Source organism: Centrocercus urophasianus, unplaced genomic scaffold (genome assembly GCF_019232065.1).
Source record: "Centrocercus urophasianus isolate 14NV4802_14NV808 unplaced genomic scaffold, USGS_Curo_1.0 seq_9, whole genome shotgun sequence".
In the NCBI taxonomy this organism is placed as follows: domain Eukaryota; kingdom Metazoa; phylum Chordata; class Aves; order Galliformes; family Phasianidae; genus Centrocercus; species Centrocercus urophasianus.
The window spans coordinates 28,710,834-28,732,770 of record NW_024885532.1 but is presented as its reverse complement, the minus strand read 5'-3'; the positions used below and the strand labels follow the sequence as shown (position 1 = coordinate 28,732,770).

Below are 21,937 nucleotides of genomic sequence, written 5' to 3'. Positions count from 1 at the left end.
CAAGTCAATTCGTATGTCAAATCTATAGAGAAATTCACCAAAATTAACTATTAGAGAACATGACTTCCTGTGACACTAATGTTGACGTTGGACATAAGACAGAAACAGTAGCAATGACAGCTGCCCGAAAAGCTGCCAGGCAGGCTCATTTTTACTTGTTACATCACAGATTGTGTAATAAAACAATTTCAGACATCTTACTGGCTGCTGCAATCTTATGGGAGAATCGGAGAAAAAACTCATAGGCCAAGATATATTGCAGGAGACAGCCTTCCTCATTTGGAATGAGACTTTTCTGCAGTATTTCTATTTTATAGTTAGAAAGGTTTTAGTGGTTTTCCTGTACTCAGTACAATAAAACACAACATATCTTGTTTTATCATGAATAGCAAAGCATTTTTATTTGGCTCATTTTGCAGGAGGGTTTTATACTAGATGTTGGAATCTGTCCTGATATGGTACTGACACTACCTGACTACCTCTAGTAATAATCAAAAGAAATTGGTTCTTGAAAGACATCAAAACTGAGCTCTGTCATTTTGCCAAATTCAGTAAGTTGGGCAGAGCATAAAAATATGCTAAATAAATATCAGTTTTCATTTTTTTTCTGGTATTTGTCCACATGTTGGCTTCTCCCATTCATAGTAAAATTGTCTGCTTATCCTTATTGCTTTGTCCTATCTGACATATATAATTCCTCTTCTCAAACCTATTCCCCATGACAGCTTAATTCTCCTCATCATTGGTTATTTTTGTGTCTCCTTGTTCCCAGCACAGAGGATTATCTTCCCTTCAGTATTTCCTTACTGTTTTTCCTCTCAGGAAGTAGCTGGAGTCCCATCCTTATTTTGCAAGACTGCAGATCTTTTGGGTATTGCTCAGTATAATCTGCTCTTCCTTAGATGCTTACTGTTCTTGGACTGAACACCTACTCATCTATACTTAAAGAAAGAAGGATGATCTTGTATTGAAGACACACAGTTTAGTTGAGAGCATGGATTTCTGAATCTGCTAAGAACAACTAGAAAGGAAAACAGGCAGTATTTTTAAAGATTAATTACCATATGTTAGGAGATAGGATATCACCATGAAGGCCTGAGGAAAAAAAAACAAAAAAGAAATGTTGAACTAAGGAGATCTAGATCTCGTGTTCTGAGAGGCTTTTCTGATGTTCCACTATTTTTGTGGCAGTGGCCATTTAAAAGTACACATGTGAAGAACAACTCTGATTTCAAGCAAAGGAGTTGTGTCAGTTTTTTAAGTGCCATATCCTGTTCAGGTGTCTGGTCTCCCCGTCTGGTGTCCCTGTTTTCTCCCCAATCTGCCTTCGGCTTTTCTGCAGCCAAAGTGTTCTGTACATGACTTCTGTGTTTCCTGTTGCCATAAATCACTGAATGATGGCCTTTATGGCCATCTCTCTGGGAGGAGAAAGATAGGACAGATTAATATGGCACTTTGCAGTTTAAATAATATATATGTTTAAAGAAGACTAACTTATAAAGTTATACAATTTTTTGACAGTAGATAACAAGAATAAGACTTTATAGCTAAAGACCATGAGAGGTTTCAGTTGTGGGCTGGGAAGAAACTGAACACAACTCGAAATTTGTGTTTGCTTAGAGACAGTTGAGGGACTCATATCTTATGTATGTTCTCAGGAACAATCAATAAATGAAGAAGATAATAATTGAAAACTAAGATAAGAAAATGATTTGTTATGGCCAATCTGGTGGAGCTCACTGATGAAAGAGGTGACTCGGACCAAAAATCAGGCAAAGTTAAAAACCAGGATTTAGTAACGAATGCAGATAAAAACTTAAAATGATTATTCATTTGAAAAAAGAAAAAAGAAGAAAGAAAAATTATATCTCATCTTTTAAAATTTAAACTGATCCCACTTAGAAATCAGTATGATGCTTGAAGGTGGAATATCCCACATTTATCTGGGGCGCTTTCACATTTTTCTGTGGATTATCTTATTCTGGATCTTCTTCAGCAGATATGAGATGGGTTGGACAGCCTGTCCCACTGCAGTGATTCTCTTCCACAGGTATGAAAAAAACATTACTTTTTTGGCCCCTATGTTATATCTCTGGTAAGATTAATTACTGACCTTGCTACTGAATCATTCACTATTGTTTTTTGCAGTGATCGTGTATAGATTTGGGAAACCCTAAACCCTAAACCAGCCCAAACCCTCAGTTTTTTGTCTCACAATGTTTAAAGACCAAAATATCTAGGGTTGAGGACATTAGACAATGCGTGTCATCCTGGAATGTGCCCAATGAAACCAATGCAGTTCTGCACTGCTGGAATTGACGCTGCCAATATAAATGAAAAAAAAACAACAGCAACGTGGATTATTGGAACTGTAGTGTGATGTGGTTATTTGGACATGGTTAAATGCCTTTTCTTGCTGAAAAAAGGCTGGCTTCTTTTTGCTGACTGTGAAGTAGATGGGCTAAGTGAAGAACAGTCTGTGAGATGTTCTAGCAGGTTTTTTTATCAGTTTATCTCCTCCAGACGGAGGATGCAGGAGGGCAGTATGGGAAGAACAGTGTGCCTAGTCAAGGGTGGACACAGACAGTGCAGAAATGATGTTTCACCTGTCAATTGGCTGCCAGCTCTTGATGAGCATCATGGTGCTAATAGGAGAGATGGATGGAGATTAGAGCTGGCAGTGTCCTCGCATTTGCTTTTGTGTATATCATAAAGGTAATTTGTTGGCACTGGGTACAGCTGAGATAATCTTCAACCTGCAAAGTTTATCAGTTGCAAATTATACTTATCCAGTGTCTGAAAACATAATGTTAAACTACCTGAGGTTCACATCTACCCTGAATTACAGCTGTCAGCAGCAGGGTGTTTTGCTGGATTGAGAGAGGCCATAGCATGGAAAACAGATCCTGCCCTGCAATTTACCAGCATCACCATGCCGTCTTCCAGGCAGTGTTTCCATCAGCTCCGAGACATAGTTTGGCATCTGCTTGGCTTTTCAAGACTTGGCCTTTCAATAGCCATTATAAAAAGTGGTCTAGTGTAAAGATATTTCCCTTTATGTGGCTTGACAGCATTCCCAGTGATCCCAGAGGGAAGTGTGACTAGGACTTGTTCTCCAGCTCTGAGTCAGCTGTCCACTGGGCTGACTGGGAGTGTAGCTTCATGTCCTTTGGCTCTGCACTGCAGTTAGAAAATGAAGACCCTGACTAACTTGTCTTTGGTTGCTTGCAAAACTTTGACGTAGAGGTGGATCCTTTCAAGTGGTGAATCAAGAACCTGAGAGTAATACAATGGTGTTGTGTCAGAGCTGGCGATAGCCAGATAAGCAGCTGTCTCTTGCAGGCTGTGGAACTGACGCAGGGGAGCTAATAACTTGAGATAATTTTAGAGCTAACTTTAGACATATTCAGCAGACTGTAAGACCCAGATCTATGGGTCTTTTTACAGGTATTGGAGAGAAGTGAGCACGGTGAATCTCATCCTAAGACAAAAAAAAACAAAAACAAAAAAAACCTCCCAACTCTGTGTATGGGGTATAAACAATCCATAGTGAGGAATTCAAATCCAGTTTTTCGTAGACAGACTATCACATGTGGGTTAATAGAGGTGAGGAGAATTGGGATGAAATAGAATCATAGAATCATCGAATCACTCAGGTTGGAAAAGACCTTAAAGATCATCAAGTCCAACCACAACCTAACTCTACCAACCCTCTCCTAAATCATGTCCCTGAGCACCACATCCAAATGGTTTTTAAACACATCTAGGGATGGTGACTCAACCACCTCCCTGGGCAGCCTATGCCAGTGATTAAAGGGCTTCCAGGGATAGATGGCAAATGAGGAGAGTTCAAAAATTGGCTTGAAGTACTTTGTGCTCTGCTATGTGATCATATGCTGGTTTTGTCTGGGCCTTACAGGTTTAAGGCATATCCTACCTTGTGCAGATCTGTGAGGAAATCTTGTATCTCCTGCTCCTCCCTGTTTTTCCTGAGACCCCAGTTGAGTCTTCTGACACAGGGAAGCATTTGATGGACATCAATACAGTTTGCCCCAGGCAGTGCCTCCTTAGTCTTGTAGAGTGGAGCAAGCAAATGGCCATGGTATTCCTTGCAACATCTCATGGATACTGAATAGCCTTATCATGTGGTTCTTTACTTTGCATAAGGAAAAGTAGGACAGGGTAAGATATATGGCCATCAAGTAGTGAGGAAATAAATATACTTCCAAAACCAATTAATGTTTTTTGACTGATCTGTCAAGGAGTATGATCATGTTGAGCCCTGAGATGCTTAGACAGGAAAGATAATGAGAATGGGAGTTAGGTATAGATAACTACAGGTGCAATGGACCCAAAACACTGCAAACTTATGGTATCAGAATCAAGCTGATAGCTCTCTGTGATAATTGGTTATCTAGAGAAAGAAAAGAAGATAAACTTTATCTCAGTAAAGCAGTTGAAATGTCTGTATCAGATGATGTTTCCAGCGGAGATGAGGAATTATCTTACCGGAACATGGCTTATTTACCTGAACAAGAACACTGGGAGAGGATATACTTGCTTTCTATTAATAGATCAACAGGAGAAACAAGAAAGAAAATAACTGTCTAAGGCAAAGGATAGTTCTGGTATAAGAACGAAAGTGTTTAGACTGAACATGAATAAACTTAACTCAAAATTGCAAAATAATTGGTAACCATTTGTGAAATATGACTCTGCAGTAGTCTTCCAGGGGGGAATACAAAGAACAAAATGCCTTGCCAATGTCAGAGTGAATCTGCATCAAGTTATGAGTGGGTTTGTATCATATATATGCCCATGGCAGCAAAGTGGTGCCCTTGAGGTTCTTCTTAAATTTATAATCCTGTTTTTCTAATCCCTGTCAGGTAGTAGACATGGGATCAAAAGGTGGTAACGACTTTCCAGCGAAGTATTTTTTGTAGTGAAAATTCTCTGAAGTCAGAATCCCTTCACAATAATACCACTCATCACATTCTTCTGCAATATTACCTGATTTAACAAAGCCTTTCCAGTGCCTTCCTCAGAATTTTTTATACTTTTATGTGAAATCTTTTGTTGGGTCCACAGTGAAAATGCAGCAACTGATTAACCACCATCCTGCACAATCCTAGAGAGACTCAGATTTAGCAGAACTAACCCCTGCTCTGCAGTAAATAAGACTTTTCAGAATCAGGACTTTGCTTTCTCTTTCATTTTTCTCTCCTGCAGTGGAATCATCCCCATAGGAGGGATTATGGAGACAGCACTCAGGGTAGCAATAAACTTCTCTTACTTTACATATATATTAAATGTATTTAATTAAAGTGTGCTAAACAATATCCTATAAATTGGAAAGAACCAATTAAAAAAACTGGTATAACTGTCTCACTTTACTTTAGATGTTACGCTGCATGCATTTACATCTGAGTTAGTTACCTTATGCTCACTTTAGGCTCTGGGAAGACTTTTAGGGCACGATACTTCTGACCAATTTTAGCCACGTACATTAAGGTAAGGTAAATTGGAACTTGAAATTTCTTGATTCCCTCCATGGAGAGTAAAAGAAACTCAGAGCAAACAGTTCAGTCTTTTTTCACTCTTCTGTAACAACATACATTCATGTGTAAAAAACTTACGGTGAAAATCAAAATTCAGTTTATGCAGGGAACAAGAATTTCTTCTATTTCCTTCTTTCCTTTCTACCTCCCATCCTGCCTTCCTCCCTTCATCTCTGCAAAATGCCTGGCGTTTCAAGCCCCAGGTTCAGACCAGCAGCTTGCTTTCCATTGATGTTTGGGCAGCTGGTTAACATGATTGAACCAGAGTTTATGTAAGCTGTGCAGTCGGTGAGTTTTTGAATATCTAAAGCATCATACTGATGCAGTTTATCTTCTCCTAAATGTGTATTACTTTTTTTTCCCCAATACCCTTTGTATGATATTCTCATTAGAGGTTGTGTTGGCATGACTGTAGCTAAGGAAAATCTTTCTCTTTAGGAAAAAAAAATGCTGTACAACTCTATCACTACCTTGTACACCACACAAGGTCACTCACAATGACAGATTGTTTTCCTGTTGGATTTTGATGAGAAATATGAAAGACTTCTTGCTTTTATAGAGTTAAGCTGTTTAAGTACGCTCTGCACAGGATCGTGTGTGCACCATCAATCTCCTAATTGTCTCCATTTGCTGCAATATAGTTCATAGCCTGAAGTGCTACAGGATTGGTTTAGGATGGAGGTAATCTGCAAACTGCTCTGTAGGAGCACACCTCATGTACTCCAGCTGCTAATCAGCTTCTGGCCCATGGAGTTTTGTAGATAGTGAGTCCTCCAATTAATTGGCTCTATGTTCTGTTGCTAAAGGAGATATGGGCACTATCGCTGGAAATTAACCAGCTACATATTATAATTTTATTAGGCACAGGGATACACTTAATCTCCTTTTCTATCTAACAAGCCCAGAGTCTATGTAAGACATCTGGCTGCTTGCATGAGCTTGTACTGCTGAAAAAAAGCAGACAGGGTTTAAAAACAGTTCAGTCATTGGGTTTCTTGCTGTTCCTACCCCCCATTATTCAAGCCTGATGTCTGCTCTCTAGAAGAGGGGCTGTAACACTTTGCTAGTTTGCAGAAACCTACGTAGCTCTGAGAATGCTTTGATGGATGTCTTCGTGGACATCTACTGAGAGGTTTTGCTATACCCATGTAGCTCTTAAGTCAGGGACTTAGAAGTGAGGTGTCTCTCTGGCTCTGCTTCGAACTGCCCCTCTTTAAGACAGGTGATACTTACATGGTACTGCCCAGTATATGGCAGTGAGAGTGCAGAGACCAAACAGGGATTGCTGGAAGAGGAGTAGCTGATCAGTTTTTAAGACTGTATGTATTAAACCAACACACGACCTTTTCTTTATGACTTAGACTGCGCTGACAACATCCTTCTTCTCTTTTGCTGTTTTCTGCCTTCTTTTTCCTTTCTTTCTTTCTGTAAGGACTGAATGACAACTCTTTTCCTGTGATTTCTGCCTTGAATTGCTAAGGCTGGGATTGCAGTACATTGATGTTTTGACCTTTTCCCTACTCTATATTGCATCATATAAAAATATAGGATATATTTTTTAAAAAGAAAAAACTGTAGCTTGTATTTTTATCTCACCTTTCCTAACATTTAGCTTCCTATCCATTTTGTTAAAACATTTATTCAGTATTGTGTCAGCCAAACTAGTTAGATTCCTTGTATACAAGCTGGTGAAACCTGTCTTAATTTCCACAGATGATCAACAAAATGAGCATTATGTTTATAAAGTAAGAGTTACACAATCTATTTTAAATGTTTCTTGTTTGTCACAGTTTTCTGTTCTGTAAGATTCCACCTAAGAGCTTAAATGATGCTTTTTATTATGTTTGCAGACTGGAAGAATTCGGCAGGAAAACTTACATTTGTACACTTTTGAGTTAATGCTGTAGCAGAGCAATTTTATAAATGCCATTAAACATGCATTTAGAAACAGACATAAAGAGACTTATTCATATCTGAAAAGTGTATTTTCATGATTTCAGCAAGCGTTGGATGAGGTTCTAAATGCAATTCCCAAATCAGGGGAAATATAAATTGGATCCAGTTTAATCTATGATTGCAGTACAGCTGGGAGCTTGTGGAGAAACCTGAGTAAATACACATAAATTATCCTTGCCTCTGAAGAAATTGAAAAAATAAAATTCCTTCTGCCCTTCCCTCTCTGCAATTGGATGTCCCATTTTGTTCTGTCTGTTACTGATGTCGTAGCTCTGTTGTTTGAGTCTTTAAAAATTCCATACCCAAGAGTTTCTCTTGCCCCACCTGAATCTTTTCCCTATCTTTCCTTGTGCTTCAATTTTTCTCTTCTCTTCTGGGATCTGATTTGAACAGCTGCACTTAATCTGCTGAATGGCTGCTGAGGAGTGCAATGATTCTACTAAATAACGTTGTCTGTCCAAGGTTTGCCTCCCCCAGTGACTGGGGATGCTGACGAGGTGCACCTTTACCGAGTAAGCAGATTTAATTCTTTCACTTTCCCAGGTCTTCCTGTAGCCAAACAACATGGACACACTAACATGAGGAAGAATTACAGCTAGTAATAGCCAGTGTATTAATTCAAGCTTTTCAGTCAGACTTGCATAGTGTTGTAAAGATAGGCAGACAACTTAGACATCAAGCCTTGTCCTTGATTCTTTCTTCCAAGGGCATAGCTATTCCTCAGTTTGCTCATTTTTTCTTCTATTTTGCACAAATCATGAAGTAAAAAAGACACAGGTAGGATTACAGGTACATGATGTAGAGCTAAGTTCAAAATTCGTGCAGCTGAAGGGGACCACACAAGAGGGATTCCCATCAAGAATGACACTCAGCCTTCTCTGTTGCAGTTGTTATTTCAATTTGTTTGGTTTTGCAGTGTGCTATAAACATTGTTTTTTTGGCTGGTTTTTACAACCAACTGGACTTCAGATGCTACAGAATGCTTCACTATCCGCAATAACCGTGCAAAATCTATTCCAAAAGTTACTGGATTGAAGTTAATGTGGTATACAATTTCAGTGATTTTTGCAGCTTAAGCAAAGGTACTGGATAATTGAAATCACACCATTCAGTCAGCTCTGTTAAATGCACGCAAAACAGAACAAAACAGAACAACGAGATAATTTATAGTGATTGCTGTACATTGGGTATGCATACAGGCATGGCTGCATCTCACATAAACAGTTGCAGACTGATTAGAAAAACAAGGAAGAATTCTGTGTTCACATCTGGTCAAGTAATGATCCAAACAGTTGTCTGGAGATTGAAAATTGGTACCATCCCATATACAGAGCTTATCGTGGTGACCTGCTTTGAGCATTCATCTAGAAGACTGATTGGAACTTTTTGTCTTATTCTGTAGCCCATTTTTAGTGATGCAAAACTCTGATCTCAGAATGATTACATTTAATTGCCATGGTTATAGCAAAGTAAATCAGGTTATGATCTCATCAGTGATTGAGCTAGATTTGGACATGAACAACTGCGGTGTATGGTCTGCTACAGTTTGTAATATATTGGTTGCACATCCGTTGCCTGAGTTTATAATTCCTATACCACTGTCTAGGACCGAATGCCCCTCTGTTAGCCACTGAAGACTTCTGATTCCTTCTTTGCTATTACTGCCTGTTGTTTCTCATAGAGGAATGAGCAATGAGAAAAGCTACCCACCAGTACATTCATCCAGAAATACCTTCTGATGCCATTTGGTGGCTAGAAACCCTGGTTGTCATTATACTTAGTGGCGATGTCTCCAGATACAGCAGTTAGTGTTTTGTCGCGAGATTAAGTACCTGCCAATTAATATTGGCAACCATGGAGCTGTTATCTTTGGGTGCTGAAGACAGAGGGGATTTATCTAGTAGAAGCATTTATTATAATACACATTCAATACTTCTGTATCCATTATTTAATGTCTTCTCCCAGAGAGAACTGTCTTCTGTTGTTTTCAGCCTGGAGAAAAAGTAGGCTGCGGGATGACCTCATTGCAGCCCTTCAATACCTAAAGGGAGCCTACAGAGGGGAGGGAAATCAACTCTTTGAAAGGGTTGATAACTGCAGGACGAGGGGAAATGGTTTGAAGTTGAGGGAGGGGAGATTTAGGTTGGACATCAGGGGAAAATTCTTTACAAAGAGAGTGGTGAGGTGCTGGAACAGGCTGCCCAGAGAGGTTGTGGATGCCCCGTCCCTGGAGGTGTTCAAGGCCAGGTTGGATGGGGCCTTGGCCTGGTCTAGCATTAAATGGGGAGGTTGGTGGCCTTGCATTGTGGCAGGGGGGTTGGGGATTCATGATGCTTGAGGTCCCTTCCAACCCTGGCCATCCTGTGATTCTGTGATTCTGTTGTTCTAGCCCCCTCAAAGTGACTTTTTCTGTGAACTAATTGGATGTGATCCCCATGGTATGCTGCTGGGACCACCTATTGTTGCAGTTCATTGGTCTGCTGAATCCACAGTACTGATATTCTTAAATAGGCTGAGTTTGCTAATTACACCTTTCACCCACTCTACATTTTCTTGATCTTCCCATTATGTTAGCACTAAGTCTCCCAAGAGCATTGCATGCTTCTTTTCATGCAGGATGAACTGAGTGCCTTTCCTTATGGAGGGGTGATGGCATGCACATAAAGTGTCCCTGTTTAAACAGCATTCCATTGTGGCTACTAGTACTGGCCTTCTTTGTATGCTGAAGAGGTCAAATTTTGTTCCTATCTCCACTCCCATCACTGCAAGGCTTAATGAGTTGGTTAAAGTCTTAGTGGATATAGTGGATATAAAATCATAAAGAAAAATAAACAAGAACAGAACTGAGCTCATGCAGACTTGTAGAGAAAGGGGTTTCATATTTGCTCATTGTTGGTAAGGTAATTGGTGTACTCCTTAATATTTCACTCTTGCCTTGTGCCACTTATTCTGTATTCATCAGTTTTCTTAAAACTGTTCTCCCAGGGTTACGGCTTGTGCTTGTTAACTCTTTCAGCTCTGCTTAAGTGTAATTTCTGTTGCTTTTATGATAGGCCACATCAAAGCCTTAGAAATGTTCAGTGTTCATGAGATTTTTCCTTGCTCCAGTAAGCTTCTCTCTGTAGTTTGAGATGTTTCTATGGCCTGTGTGGCTGGTGGTCAGGATCCATAAATACTTTGGCATGGGTCCTTCTGAAATATAATTTCTTTTGGGACAATTGTTAGGTAAAAGCCTCTTTTACCCATTCATCTCCAAGTGGCTAAAGAACATCTGGGGCTTTTAGGGCAGCAAATGATTGTAGCTCAGGAATTATTTCTGCCTGCCCTTCTGTCAGCCTATCCCAGCTCTACAAACATTGCTTTGCCAAATCAGAATAAGCTGATACTCATTCATAAAATTAACATTACTGGGGTTTCTTGCTGTCTTTCTTCTGGAAAATTCTTAGCATTAATTTGCACACAAAAAGTTCCAGTACATCTCCAGGGGTAGTTCCATACTTCAGCAGGACCACTTTATTTTGAGTCCACTGCTGTGCCCAGGTTAAGATTTTAGGTTAACCATTCACACTAGAGCATAGCTCTTCTACCCAGGATGCTTTTAGTCCGGGGCTCTTTATTCTACCATTTATACCCAAAATTGTAGATTGTCTTTAACATCTTTCTCATCTGTGTTGCGATACAGGTAGTTAGATTAATCCCAGCAAGCAGGAATACCTCTTTATTACTTTCTTGTTTGTCCAGGCTTTAGTCCTCTGTATTTACTTCTTGTTTACATCTCGTTAATGTACTTTTTCTTCCTAACACACAATTTTAATTATAGGGAATTAGCCTTTTTTCTTTGTTTGCTTTTGCCAACTTCTCTGAGACTTTTCAAAGCATTCTTTTCATTTACTTCTACAGCTTTTCCCTAGATCACATTGCTGTCTGGATACCCACTGAACCATCAGAAATGTGGTCTCCCTGTTTAACTACTGGGCTAACAAACATAGACCAGCAATGTGTAGAACAAGCATTTCCAAGTTGAAGAGGTGAATATGCACAGATGGGTGCATTTCTCCCCATTATCTATGGAAAATGTTTGTCTCTTGTATATTCATTCAGATCTTTTCAGTCTACGTGTAACCACAAAATAGTTTCCTTTTTTTCAACTGATGGATATGTTAGTGTGGTTGCCCCCCTCACTGTGTGACTTGCAGAGCAATCCCTTTATATGTCTTATCATCTGGCTCCTGCCGTAGCACAGGGAGAATTGTGAGTCTGGAGTTTTTGGAGCTATTTTCTGTAGTCCGAGGTCTAAGAGATTCCTGGAGAAGATGCTGTACTTCTTTCTCAACTATTTTGTTTCTTTTGCTATGCACTTTGTATAAAACTGGATGAGACCAGAGGTTTGATCAGGAATTGATGCCTTCTCCTCACCAGTACTATTACAAGTTTTCTCTTTTCCAGTTGTCTTTCAGCATCTGTTTAATCTCAGTGCTGTGATGCAGCATTATTTTGTCACTATTAAACATTTTATATTTATATTCCATAAATATCATAGGTCACTTTTATCTGATTTTTATATGTCTAACTTTTGTGCTCACTGGTGTTTCTAGCATGCTTTGTCTTCAAGCAGTGTATGACTTAAAATCCTTTAATGTTCCTGTTTCTTTTTGAGTAATAATATATCCAGTTGCCACAACCTTCACCATTTTTCCTGGTAAAGATTCTTCCAAACTGCTGGTACTTTTTTTCATCCTTTTTCTAGTGCACATATTTCCAGTGATTATCAGCTCTTGCAAAATGGTATTATTATCTCGGTTTTCACTGTTGACAGCAACAGAGAATCACAGAATTGTTTGAGCTGGAAGGAACCCTTAAAGGTCCAACTCCTCTGCAGTGAACAGGGACACCTACATCTCCATCAGGTGCTTAGAGCCCCATCCAGCCTGATCTTGCATGTCTCCAGGGATGGGGCATCCACCTCTCTAGGCAGCCTGTGCCAGTGCCTTACCACACTGACTGTAAAAAACCTTCTTCTTTATATCCAATCTTAATCTCTCTTCTTTTAGTTCAAAACCATTTCTCTTTATCTTGTCACAAAGCACCCTGGTGAAGAGCCTGTCCTCTTCTTTCTTACAGCCCCCCATTAGATACTGAAGGGCCACTCTCAGGTCTCCTGGAGCTTTCTCTTCTCCAGGCTGAGCAGCCCCAGCTCTCTCAGCCTGTCCTTGTAGGGGAGGTTTCCCATCCCTTGGATGCACAGTTTTATGCAGTTGCTTTTGTGGATTACAGATAAATTCTCCATGTCTTTTCCCTCACATCTTTTTTAGGTGGTATTTTTGGTGTGCTTGAACATGTCAACAGGATTGAAGGCCAGTCTCACTTCTGGAGCTTTTATATGTGTATGTAGCTTCAGTGCTTCCAAACCAGTTTTGATAGCAGTGATTATTTCTCGGTCTTCCACTAAATACTGCCTGAGTATTGTGTCCCAGATTCCAATCAGAGTCAAGTCTTTTGTCAGGGACTAATTTAGGCTCCCTTCAGTACAGCAAGATTGTCTTTCACCTTTAAATCACTCAGACTACTCTGTACTTTTATCTTCTTTTTGTACTCTGCTTAAGAGTCTCTCGTATCTTTAATATGCACATGGGTCATAGCATTCCTTGAACTATTTTTGTGCAGTTCCGTAATTAATCTTTTCTGTCAGAGGTAACGGAAAATGATTAAATGCATCAAGTGTCTCAGAAGCATTTGTTGTCAGAAATAAAGCTATTTTTATCTTGTCTCCCATTGCTTCTTGAAGTCAGATGCTGCCTAATTCTTTTCCAGATGACCTTTATATTTTCGGAGTGTCTCATGAGACCCATAGCTGCTTTCCCAGCCTGCTTCTCTTCTGATGCTTTGGTTTACTCAGACAGAACTTGGGCTCCCATGTGGTGCCAACCCACCTGTGGGGTGAGCGGATGGAAATGCACACTTCTCATCTCACTCTCATCTGGCAAATGAGAATGGCTTGGGTGAACCTGTGGCCTAGAATCTTCCGCCTTTGCCATTTGCCTGAATTGCTCAGATGCAGGTGATGACAAAAATGAGGTGAAATGAATTTTCCCCCAGAGGTGTATGGTTGTGTTTGCTCAGCCTCTGACGGCAGTAGTGGGATTTGCAGGGCAGGTGTGCATCATCCTGCTAATGTTGCCCAGGGTTTCTTGGCCGTGCGAGGCAGGATGAGGTTCAGAGAGCTTTGTGCCTTTAGACAAATATTTAATGCCATTTTTGGTGCTTTTTCTTAGAGATGAGAGTCATACCAACCAGAGGCGTTGTTCTGGAGTTAATGCTCTGCTCCAGAAGTTAAGGTACCTGTTCTAATTTTCTTCTTCTACAAATGCCATAATATCTCTGTTTGCTCTTAAAATAGGAATCGTTTCTGTATGGCATAAATTCACTCATGTTTGTGAGGCACGAACGTGACCCACACAGCCAAACAAAACCCACGATTCAATTGCACTAAGAAAGGAAGCGCGACAAAATAACGTAATTCAGGTGTATTATAACTCTGAAAGCTAACATTGCAGTAAACTTCACATCGAATGTTTGAACACTTAAAAATATTCACTTAGCATCCTTTGTATCATTTACAGGTCTAACTCTGGTCCTGCATTGTTGAAATTGGTCAAAAATACCAGATTAGTTGAATCAATTATTTGTGACTAATGGACTTTATCAGGAAACTAGAAAAATAGATATTTCTGAAAAAAACATAGAGAAAAAAAAGAAGTAATTACACGACTAGCATGTTATCTACAATGTGAAGGTTCTATACATTGGCGTTAGAATATAGGAAAATTCTCAAGTCGTTTCTGAATTTCTGCATCTGTTACTCAGTGTTAAGAATATCATTTTCTTGTGAAAAACAATGTTTGTCAAAACACTGTCTGGATAAAACCTACTTTACTTTTTCTTTTTTTGCATCTTTTGATTAAAATACCTGTTTTTGATGAAATGGGGAAAAAAAAAGTAATTGCATCTTTTCTCTTCTTGGTACAAAGTATATTTGGGCTAATAATACACTAGAGTTTCCCATACCATTCCAATAATTATACTCATTTCAGAAGGGCTTCTGATATAGGACCGAGTAATGACATTCTTGTTGGAGTTACATCAGTCTGCCCCCCAGTAATCAGAAATCCTTTGCACATCTTTTCCAATTAACTCTTCTCTTTGTATTACAAAATGAGTTTTAGTAACACTTCCCTATTCGACTTCATTAACATGCAAATAGAGAGTTAAAACAGACAGTTCATCTGAGCATGGAGAGCAGGTAATTTGTGCAGTTTATTTGTGAAATGAATGGTATTATTATTGGTTGAGAAGACACAATTGGAAATTGAGGCAACTTGTTCTAGAGGAATGAGCACAAATTACTGAATCATGATGTTCCCAATTACAATTTTTGCTTTGCTGTTGTGAAAGTTATGCATCATGATGGACATAAGCACTGAGAACTTGTAGAATGTTACGTGCCAGTGCCAGACCCAGGAAGTTCTTAATGAACTTGAGCAGGAATTTAGAGTAGTCAGGAAACAAATGTCTGTATGTTACTAAACTGACTTTGCCTAATGATTCTTGGACTGTGTAGCTCAGCACTGCAGTAGAGCAGGATATGACAACAACGTATTAATATGAAGACTGTTTGTCCATCTTGAATTATTTCTGCTACTAATGCAAGAATTTGGACTTTGTAGACTGGCCCATGCTATGGCATTGCAAAGGGCTTTTCAGCCTTGGAAATGTGTTTTGTACTTCATCTAGGCTGAACTTGATCATTATTGGGCTGATAAATACCAGAATTTCACAGGTTGATTATAGGTTGAGCATTATTGAATAGGTATATTGTGTGGGAAAATTATGGGAAAAAAATATATTTGACCTGAAAACAGGGCTATGCCAGAGCTTGAAATATGAATTAAGTACAATGATGTGGATGGGCTTAGACAAGGAACAAGCTATGTCTTGAGAGTTTTTTCCATTTTCGTGGTGATGGAAAACTTTTATTTTAGTGCTGTAAGAATTCTAAGGGTAAAATAAGTGTTTAAAATCTTAGCTGAGATTATGTTCCTAAATAACGTACCATAGTGAGCACAGAATCCCCATAGTAACTGGCAGCTTTCCCAGTACCAGCTTAACTCAAGTCTAAGAATGTAGGGGAGTATCCTCAAAAAAAAGGTGTCAGTCAAGTGTTTGGTATCTAGCAATATGTGCTACTGTCTGAAAGCAAGTAATAATGATAAGACTACCCAAATTCAGCAACCTCAAAACTAGGACGCAAGCTGTAGCAGTTAGTTCTGCTCAAAACACGGGTGACTGCAGAGCTCTTGTAACTAGCCTTTTTTGGTAAGGTTTCCCGGTCAAGCCAAGTGATCTGTCAGCACCATACACCTGTTTGAGCTAACAAGGAACAAAGAGTCATCAGCAGCTTGTAAGGAGTCAACATGTTATGTGTCATGAAAAGTACTGAAGTGTAGTTTGCCATGATCTTAATCCTGGTCAACTGTGGACTAAAACATGTTCTAGGGAAGTCAGTGAGATGAACAAGTAAAATTTTAGATAAATACAATCAATAGTAGACTGACTAATGCTTTTCTGCGCTGTCCCTCTTGACATTCTGGTCAAGAGAACAAATGGATTTGATGGATGGACCACTTGCTGGATAAGGCTGGATGGTTACGTGTAGGGAGTTGCTATCAATGGCTCAGTGGCCAGATGGAGAACAGTGACAAGTGGCTCCATCAGGGGTCAGTGCTGGGACCAGTGCTACTTAACATCTTTGTAGGCAACATGGACAGTGTGATCAAGTGCATCCTCTGCAAATTTGCAGATGACATCAAGCTGAGTGGTGCAGTTGACATGCTAGAGGGAAGAGAGGACAGATCCAGAGGGATCTGGAGAAGTCTATAGCAGGGGAGTTGGAACTAAATTATCTTAAAGGACTTTTCCAACCTGAACCATCCCATGATTCTATGATTCTATGATTTGATCCACCCTAGGATATTTTGTCTAGCCTCCAGTTACTGCTTCAGAAGAGCATGATGACCATTTGGATTCTGAATCATATCTGCCAGTCTTGTTTTGGTCTCAGAAGGTCCTGCGCACCTACACTGAATTTTATTCCTAATCCCTAAAGTTCTGGGACTTAAGCAGTAGTCCTGCAGAGTGCCATGATATGGCCTTTGTACTGAATCACTCTCTGGATTTCATTAAGTAGATTGACTTGAGTGGGCTCTTGTTAACTCAGTATAGGTAGTGCCATATGAGTTTTCCCAGGCTGTTTAGGGCTTTTACATGGAACAGCCATCATTCTGGAGTGGAAAATAGATGTCCATATTCAGGTAGCTGAGTTGAGCTGGAGTCTACAGAGGTAGCCTGGGCATCTAGCTTACATGTGGATGTCAAAATCTGAAGTGCCTTCAGTTCAAACCATGTCACACCTAGCAGTGGGATTGTATTTGCATGAAGATAGTTATGCATGTGCAAATTATCATTCAACACACTCTATAGTACGCCAGGCATGTCTGTAGGGCTGGCAGTTTTAGCTTAGAAGTTGTATAGAATTCAGAGTTTTCTGAAACTCCAACTAGAGGCTGGAATACTCTGAAGCATCTAAAGCTGTGCTAGACATCTGATTTTAGGAAAAGTAATCCTATCCCAGATATTCAGATACTCTGTTCTGTCATGGCTCCTTCCAGCTTTATTTCTGTGCATGTTTGAACTACTCCATGAAACTATGTCTACCAAGCCTGGGAACTGTAATGCCCTATTTTCTATGTTTAGCTGGTTTATTATGGGTAGTATACAGTTATGTGCAGTATAATTCCACTTCATGCACACTTCAGGAGGCAGACACTTAAATGGACTTCCTCTCACCTGCTTTCAGCTGTCTGTAGATCATAAATCTTGTCTATGCTAAATGATAGGTTTTGTCTGTCAGCAATGGAAAGAGATGCACTCGCAAAGAATGACTCATCCTGCTTATTTTTAACACCAGCCTCCTCATTTTCTGCAGAGACAGACTAGACGACCATCTTAGAAGGTAAAATTGAATGAGATCATCCCACATTTTTGCACTTCATATATTTTTTTTTTATTTTTATAAGATAGTGAACAGTACCTCTTTATGGAAAAGGCTGACCTGTGGGATACCTTCTTTCCTTGCTTTGTTGTACTATCAATAATGTATCTCCAGACATCCTGTCACCGTGCAAGTGGTGACATATTTGTTCCCAATAATATTTTAAAAATCATGTTTACAATGTTGGTTGGTCATGGTGCCTAATGTCTTTTGTTCTGTTGTCAGCACAGTGGTGCTTCAGTCTAAAGTTAAGTAAGTGCCAGTCAGCTTCGTTCTTGTCATGAGACTTTGAAGTGGTTGCTACATGCAATTTCTCATTAGCATCAGAATCAATTGTAATATAGACAAGTGGCAGGACTGCATTGTGTTAATTGTTGGTATACTGTACCTGAGAATATGTATGTCAAAGTTTGCACTTGACAGCTTCATTCAGATGCACTCACGTAGGTGTATCGTACAGCGATTTTGAGTTTTCAAAGTTCTTTGGGTTTTGGCGAACATTCTGAAAGGGCATGGCATTAGTTTCCTCTGCTGGCAGTGTCAGCCACACAGATGTTCTACATACCCCATAATGACTCAAAAACAGTAAGTTTCTGTACGGGGGCAACTGAACTGAGCCCTAATTATTGATCTTACTTTTAGTTGTCCTTCACTTCCAATCAAAATTCTGCAAGAACAGTATAATGATAGAAGTCATTGTTTTTCGTTGGTAATTAACAGTATCTATGTAAAAATTATTAATAATCTTAATTGTTTAATGCTTTTAATAAGGTTTGCAACCGGAAGCCATTGCAGTTGAAAGTTTGAATTGTAAGAGTGTATGAAAAGGAATCTGAAAACAAAAGTTATGATATTAATGATAAAATTTGCTGACATACCACCTGCATGAATTGAAAGACTGGTTTTCTATATGGCTTTTATTCCAGGGAGGGCTGAAAAAATGTCTGTGACATTTTGATTAATATTTTGTCATATATTCAGCACACCTGTATAGCAAGGATGAAAATTCATGTCATCACAACATTATATGAACAAATACTGACTGATAAGTCTCAGAACGCAAGCGTAAACTGGGGATAGTTATCAGGCAGACTTTGTTGTAATGAAAAGCTCTTGTGTCTTTTGCCTTTAAGCAATTACCTAGAAAGAAGCATTAAAATTTCTACTAATGTGAAGATGACAAAAAGATACGATGTTGATTCATAGATTCATCAAAATTTGATAAGCTAGGTGCAGAGAAAAATATATTTCAGGTGGTGAAGTGCTCTTGAGATATCACGGTATTTTAGATGAGTATTTGCTCACAGTATAAGGCTGTGGCCACATAAGCAGAAACAGTATATTAAATTACCTCTGGTTTCACTGCTGGCAAGGCTATCACCACCGTACTATGTCTAATCCTGCTTCTGCAGTTTGAGATGGATGATGAAAAATTGGAAGAGATTCAGAGAACAGTGAGAGTGCCTTGAAAGTATGCCTGAAGATAATGAAAGGCTCCAGGAACTTAATCTATTTAGCTTTCAAAGGGAACATTGAGAATCTGTTTCAACTAACTCTGTAAGATCACGAGGAAGAAATTTGGTAGGAAACAGTCCATAGTAGCAGATAAAGTTATACCAAGAGTCAAATGATTGAAATTTGATGCTTGAGATAAATAGCAAAATTTAATGATTAAGTTAAATTGAATTATTGGAATAATTCTTCAGCTGAGATTTTTATTTATTTTTTTTTTTTTCCACAGACATTTCTAAACCAGGTTGGTAGTTTTTCCTATACTGTGTGTTCAAGTAGAAACAAGTGTATGGGTTTTCTTTGTCTTGAATTGTTTGAGAGATCTCAGTAGATTGTACAAATACACCCAACTTCTTCATACATCTGTGAATCTGAAGTGATATTTATGTAAAGAAATCATCTTTTGAAACATGTTTAGTTAAATTCACTCTTGTTTTTGGAAATATGTCCAAACTCAATAATAAAAGCTAACAAAGACGTCTAGCTGAATACTGAATGATGTGTTGTTCAGTGTCTGGAGTTGTATCTATCTCATAGGAAGCTGCAAGCTAGTTTTCCCAGAACAACTAGAAATTTGTCTTTTGTTATTATAATTAATGAGAAGTTAAATTAGGAGTTGTAAACTGCTGATGAATCAGTAAGATCAAGCCCTCAAATGCACCGTTTATGTGGTCGCTACATTGTATTTGGGACAAATTACAATACTTAAAATGGAACTTCAGGCGCGTTAATGACAGCCTTTCTTTTCCACAGGCACACGCTAAAGTCTGGCATCTGTACAATGATCATTTTCGTCCAACTCAAAAAGGAAAAGTGTCCATTGCCCTTAGCTCTCACTGGATAAAACCTCAACATATGACTGAAAAAAATATAAAAGAATGTCAAAAATCCCTTGATTTTGTGCTTGGCTGGTTTGCAAAGCCCATATTTATTAATGGCGACTATCCAGAGAGCATGAGGAGCAACCTCTCATCTCTGCTGCCTGAATTCAGTGAAGAAGACAAGAAGTACATCAAGGGAACAGCTGACTTTTTTGCTCTTTCTTTTGGAGCTACCTTGAGTTTCCAGCTCTTGGACTCTCACATGAAATTCCAGCAGTTGGAATCAATAAGCCTGAGGCAGCTCCTTTACTGGATAGCCACTGAATACAACAACCCCCCAGTATTCATTGTGGAAAACAGCTGGTTTGTTTCTGGTAGCACCAAGAGAGATGATGCCAAATACATTTACTATCTCAAGAAGTTCATTATGGAAACCTTGAAAGGTAGGACTGAGGTTGTATTTATATGTGCTTGTCAAAATAATTATGCAAAATAACAGCCTAAAGAGATTTGTTTTAAAAAAAAAAAAAAAAAAAAAAAAAAGCTGAAATCTAATTTAGTCTTTAACATTCATGTTGGCATTTGTGAAATGAGACTCCAGATCTCTTTTCTGGGTTTGTTCTTTTCATCTCTGGAAGACTCATCATATCTGCATATAGCATTTAGTGTGCTTGATGCTGCTGTCTTTGAAGTCAGTAGGAAAATTTCAGCTGTCTTTGGTGGGAGGAAGTGCCAACTGTGTGAACTGTACTCTCAGTGGACTTAGGGAAATTTTTTAAGTTATTTATTAATAATCACCTTCCATATCTTCGGTGCATATTCAAAATTTGAGAATACGTACGTGGAAAGGAAAATACTATCCAATAAGAGTTCCTGTGCAAAAAAAAGGTATAGGGAAAAAAAATACTTTTCATTCTGCATCTCAGTTTTGCACTTGTGCAAATGTTACATTCATGCAGTTCTCAATATCAATCACAATAATTTGAATTTACATCAGTTTAAGGAGAACTGAGTGTTATGTAACCTACATTATTTGTTAGCCTATCTTTTTTTTCACAGTAGGAAAAATACACTACCTTGTTACTATCTGTTTTCCCATTTCCTTGTTCCAAAACAAATTCTTTCAGTCCTCATCAATGAGTTGCTGCAGTTCCAATTTCCACTTTCATAGTCTTTAATTTGTTAATTTACAAATGAGTAATTGACTTTCAGGACCAAAGTTTTCTTTTCTGGTTTTAAAAACAGTATTCTTGTAGGTATTTCTTTAGACAAGAGAGCCGTTGTGTTATGTTGCCATTTTCATACATGTGACAGGCAGAAACAACTTTAGTTGTACTCTCAGCGTCAGAGATGTAATGTGCTATTTCAGAAACCTATTTCATAGAAATAAATTAAAAGATGAATAAATACATGAGTCAGTGCATCTGAAATGGCAGTAATAAAAGTGCAACAGTAACTGTTGTGTGCACAGTATTACTCGTTTGAATGAAGTCACATGAAGTACTGAACTGAAAAGGCTCGAGGGTGGTGACGCACTGGAACAGGTTGCCCAAGGAGGCTGTGGATGCCCCATCCCTGCAGGCATTCAAGGCCAGGCTGGATGTGGCTCTGGGCAGCCTGGTCTGCTGGTTGGCGACCCTGCACATAGCAGAGGGGTTGAAACTAGATGATCCTTTTCTACCCAGGCCATTCTATGATTCTATGATTCTTAGGATAATATGGCTGATACCCATATTTCTGCTCCACTTATGAAGTCCTGGATATACATACATTATTCTACCTTTTAATAATAGCTGGCTGGAAACAATCTCAATTTACAGTTTCTTTCCTGTTATTGTAAATAGTAATAGCAGCAACAACAATGACAGTGATAGTGTTGTCTTTATATTAACTTGTGAATTCCAACATATGTCTGAACTTTAAACAGGAGGAAAAAAAAAAGAAAAAAAAAAGCAAAGACAGAGGACTGGATTTGCAGAAGG

General features: G+C 38.9%; 1 protein-coding gene across 1 annotated transcript in view; it reads left to right on the top strand.

The window, feature by feature from the left end:
• Positions 1-21,937, top strand: part of KL (klotho) — a 47,400-nt gene that overhangs the window by 12,792 nt on the left and 12,671 nt on the right. The window contains exon 4 of the mRNA XM_042839149.1: positions 19,888-20,398. Within this exon, the coding sequence (XP_042695083.1) occupies positions 19,888-20,398 (511 nt within the window). The remainder of the gene's footprint in view (positions 1-19,887; positions 20,399-21,937) is intronic.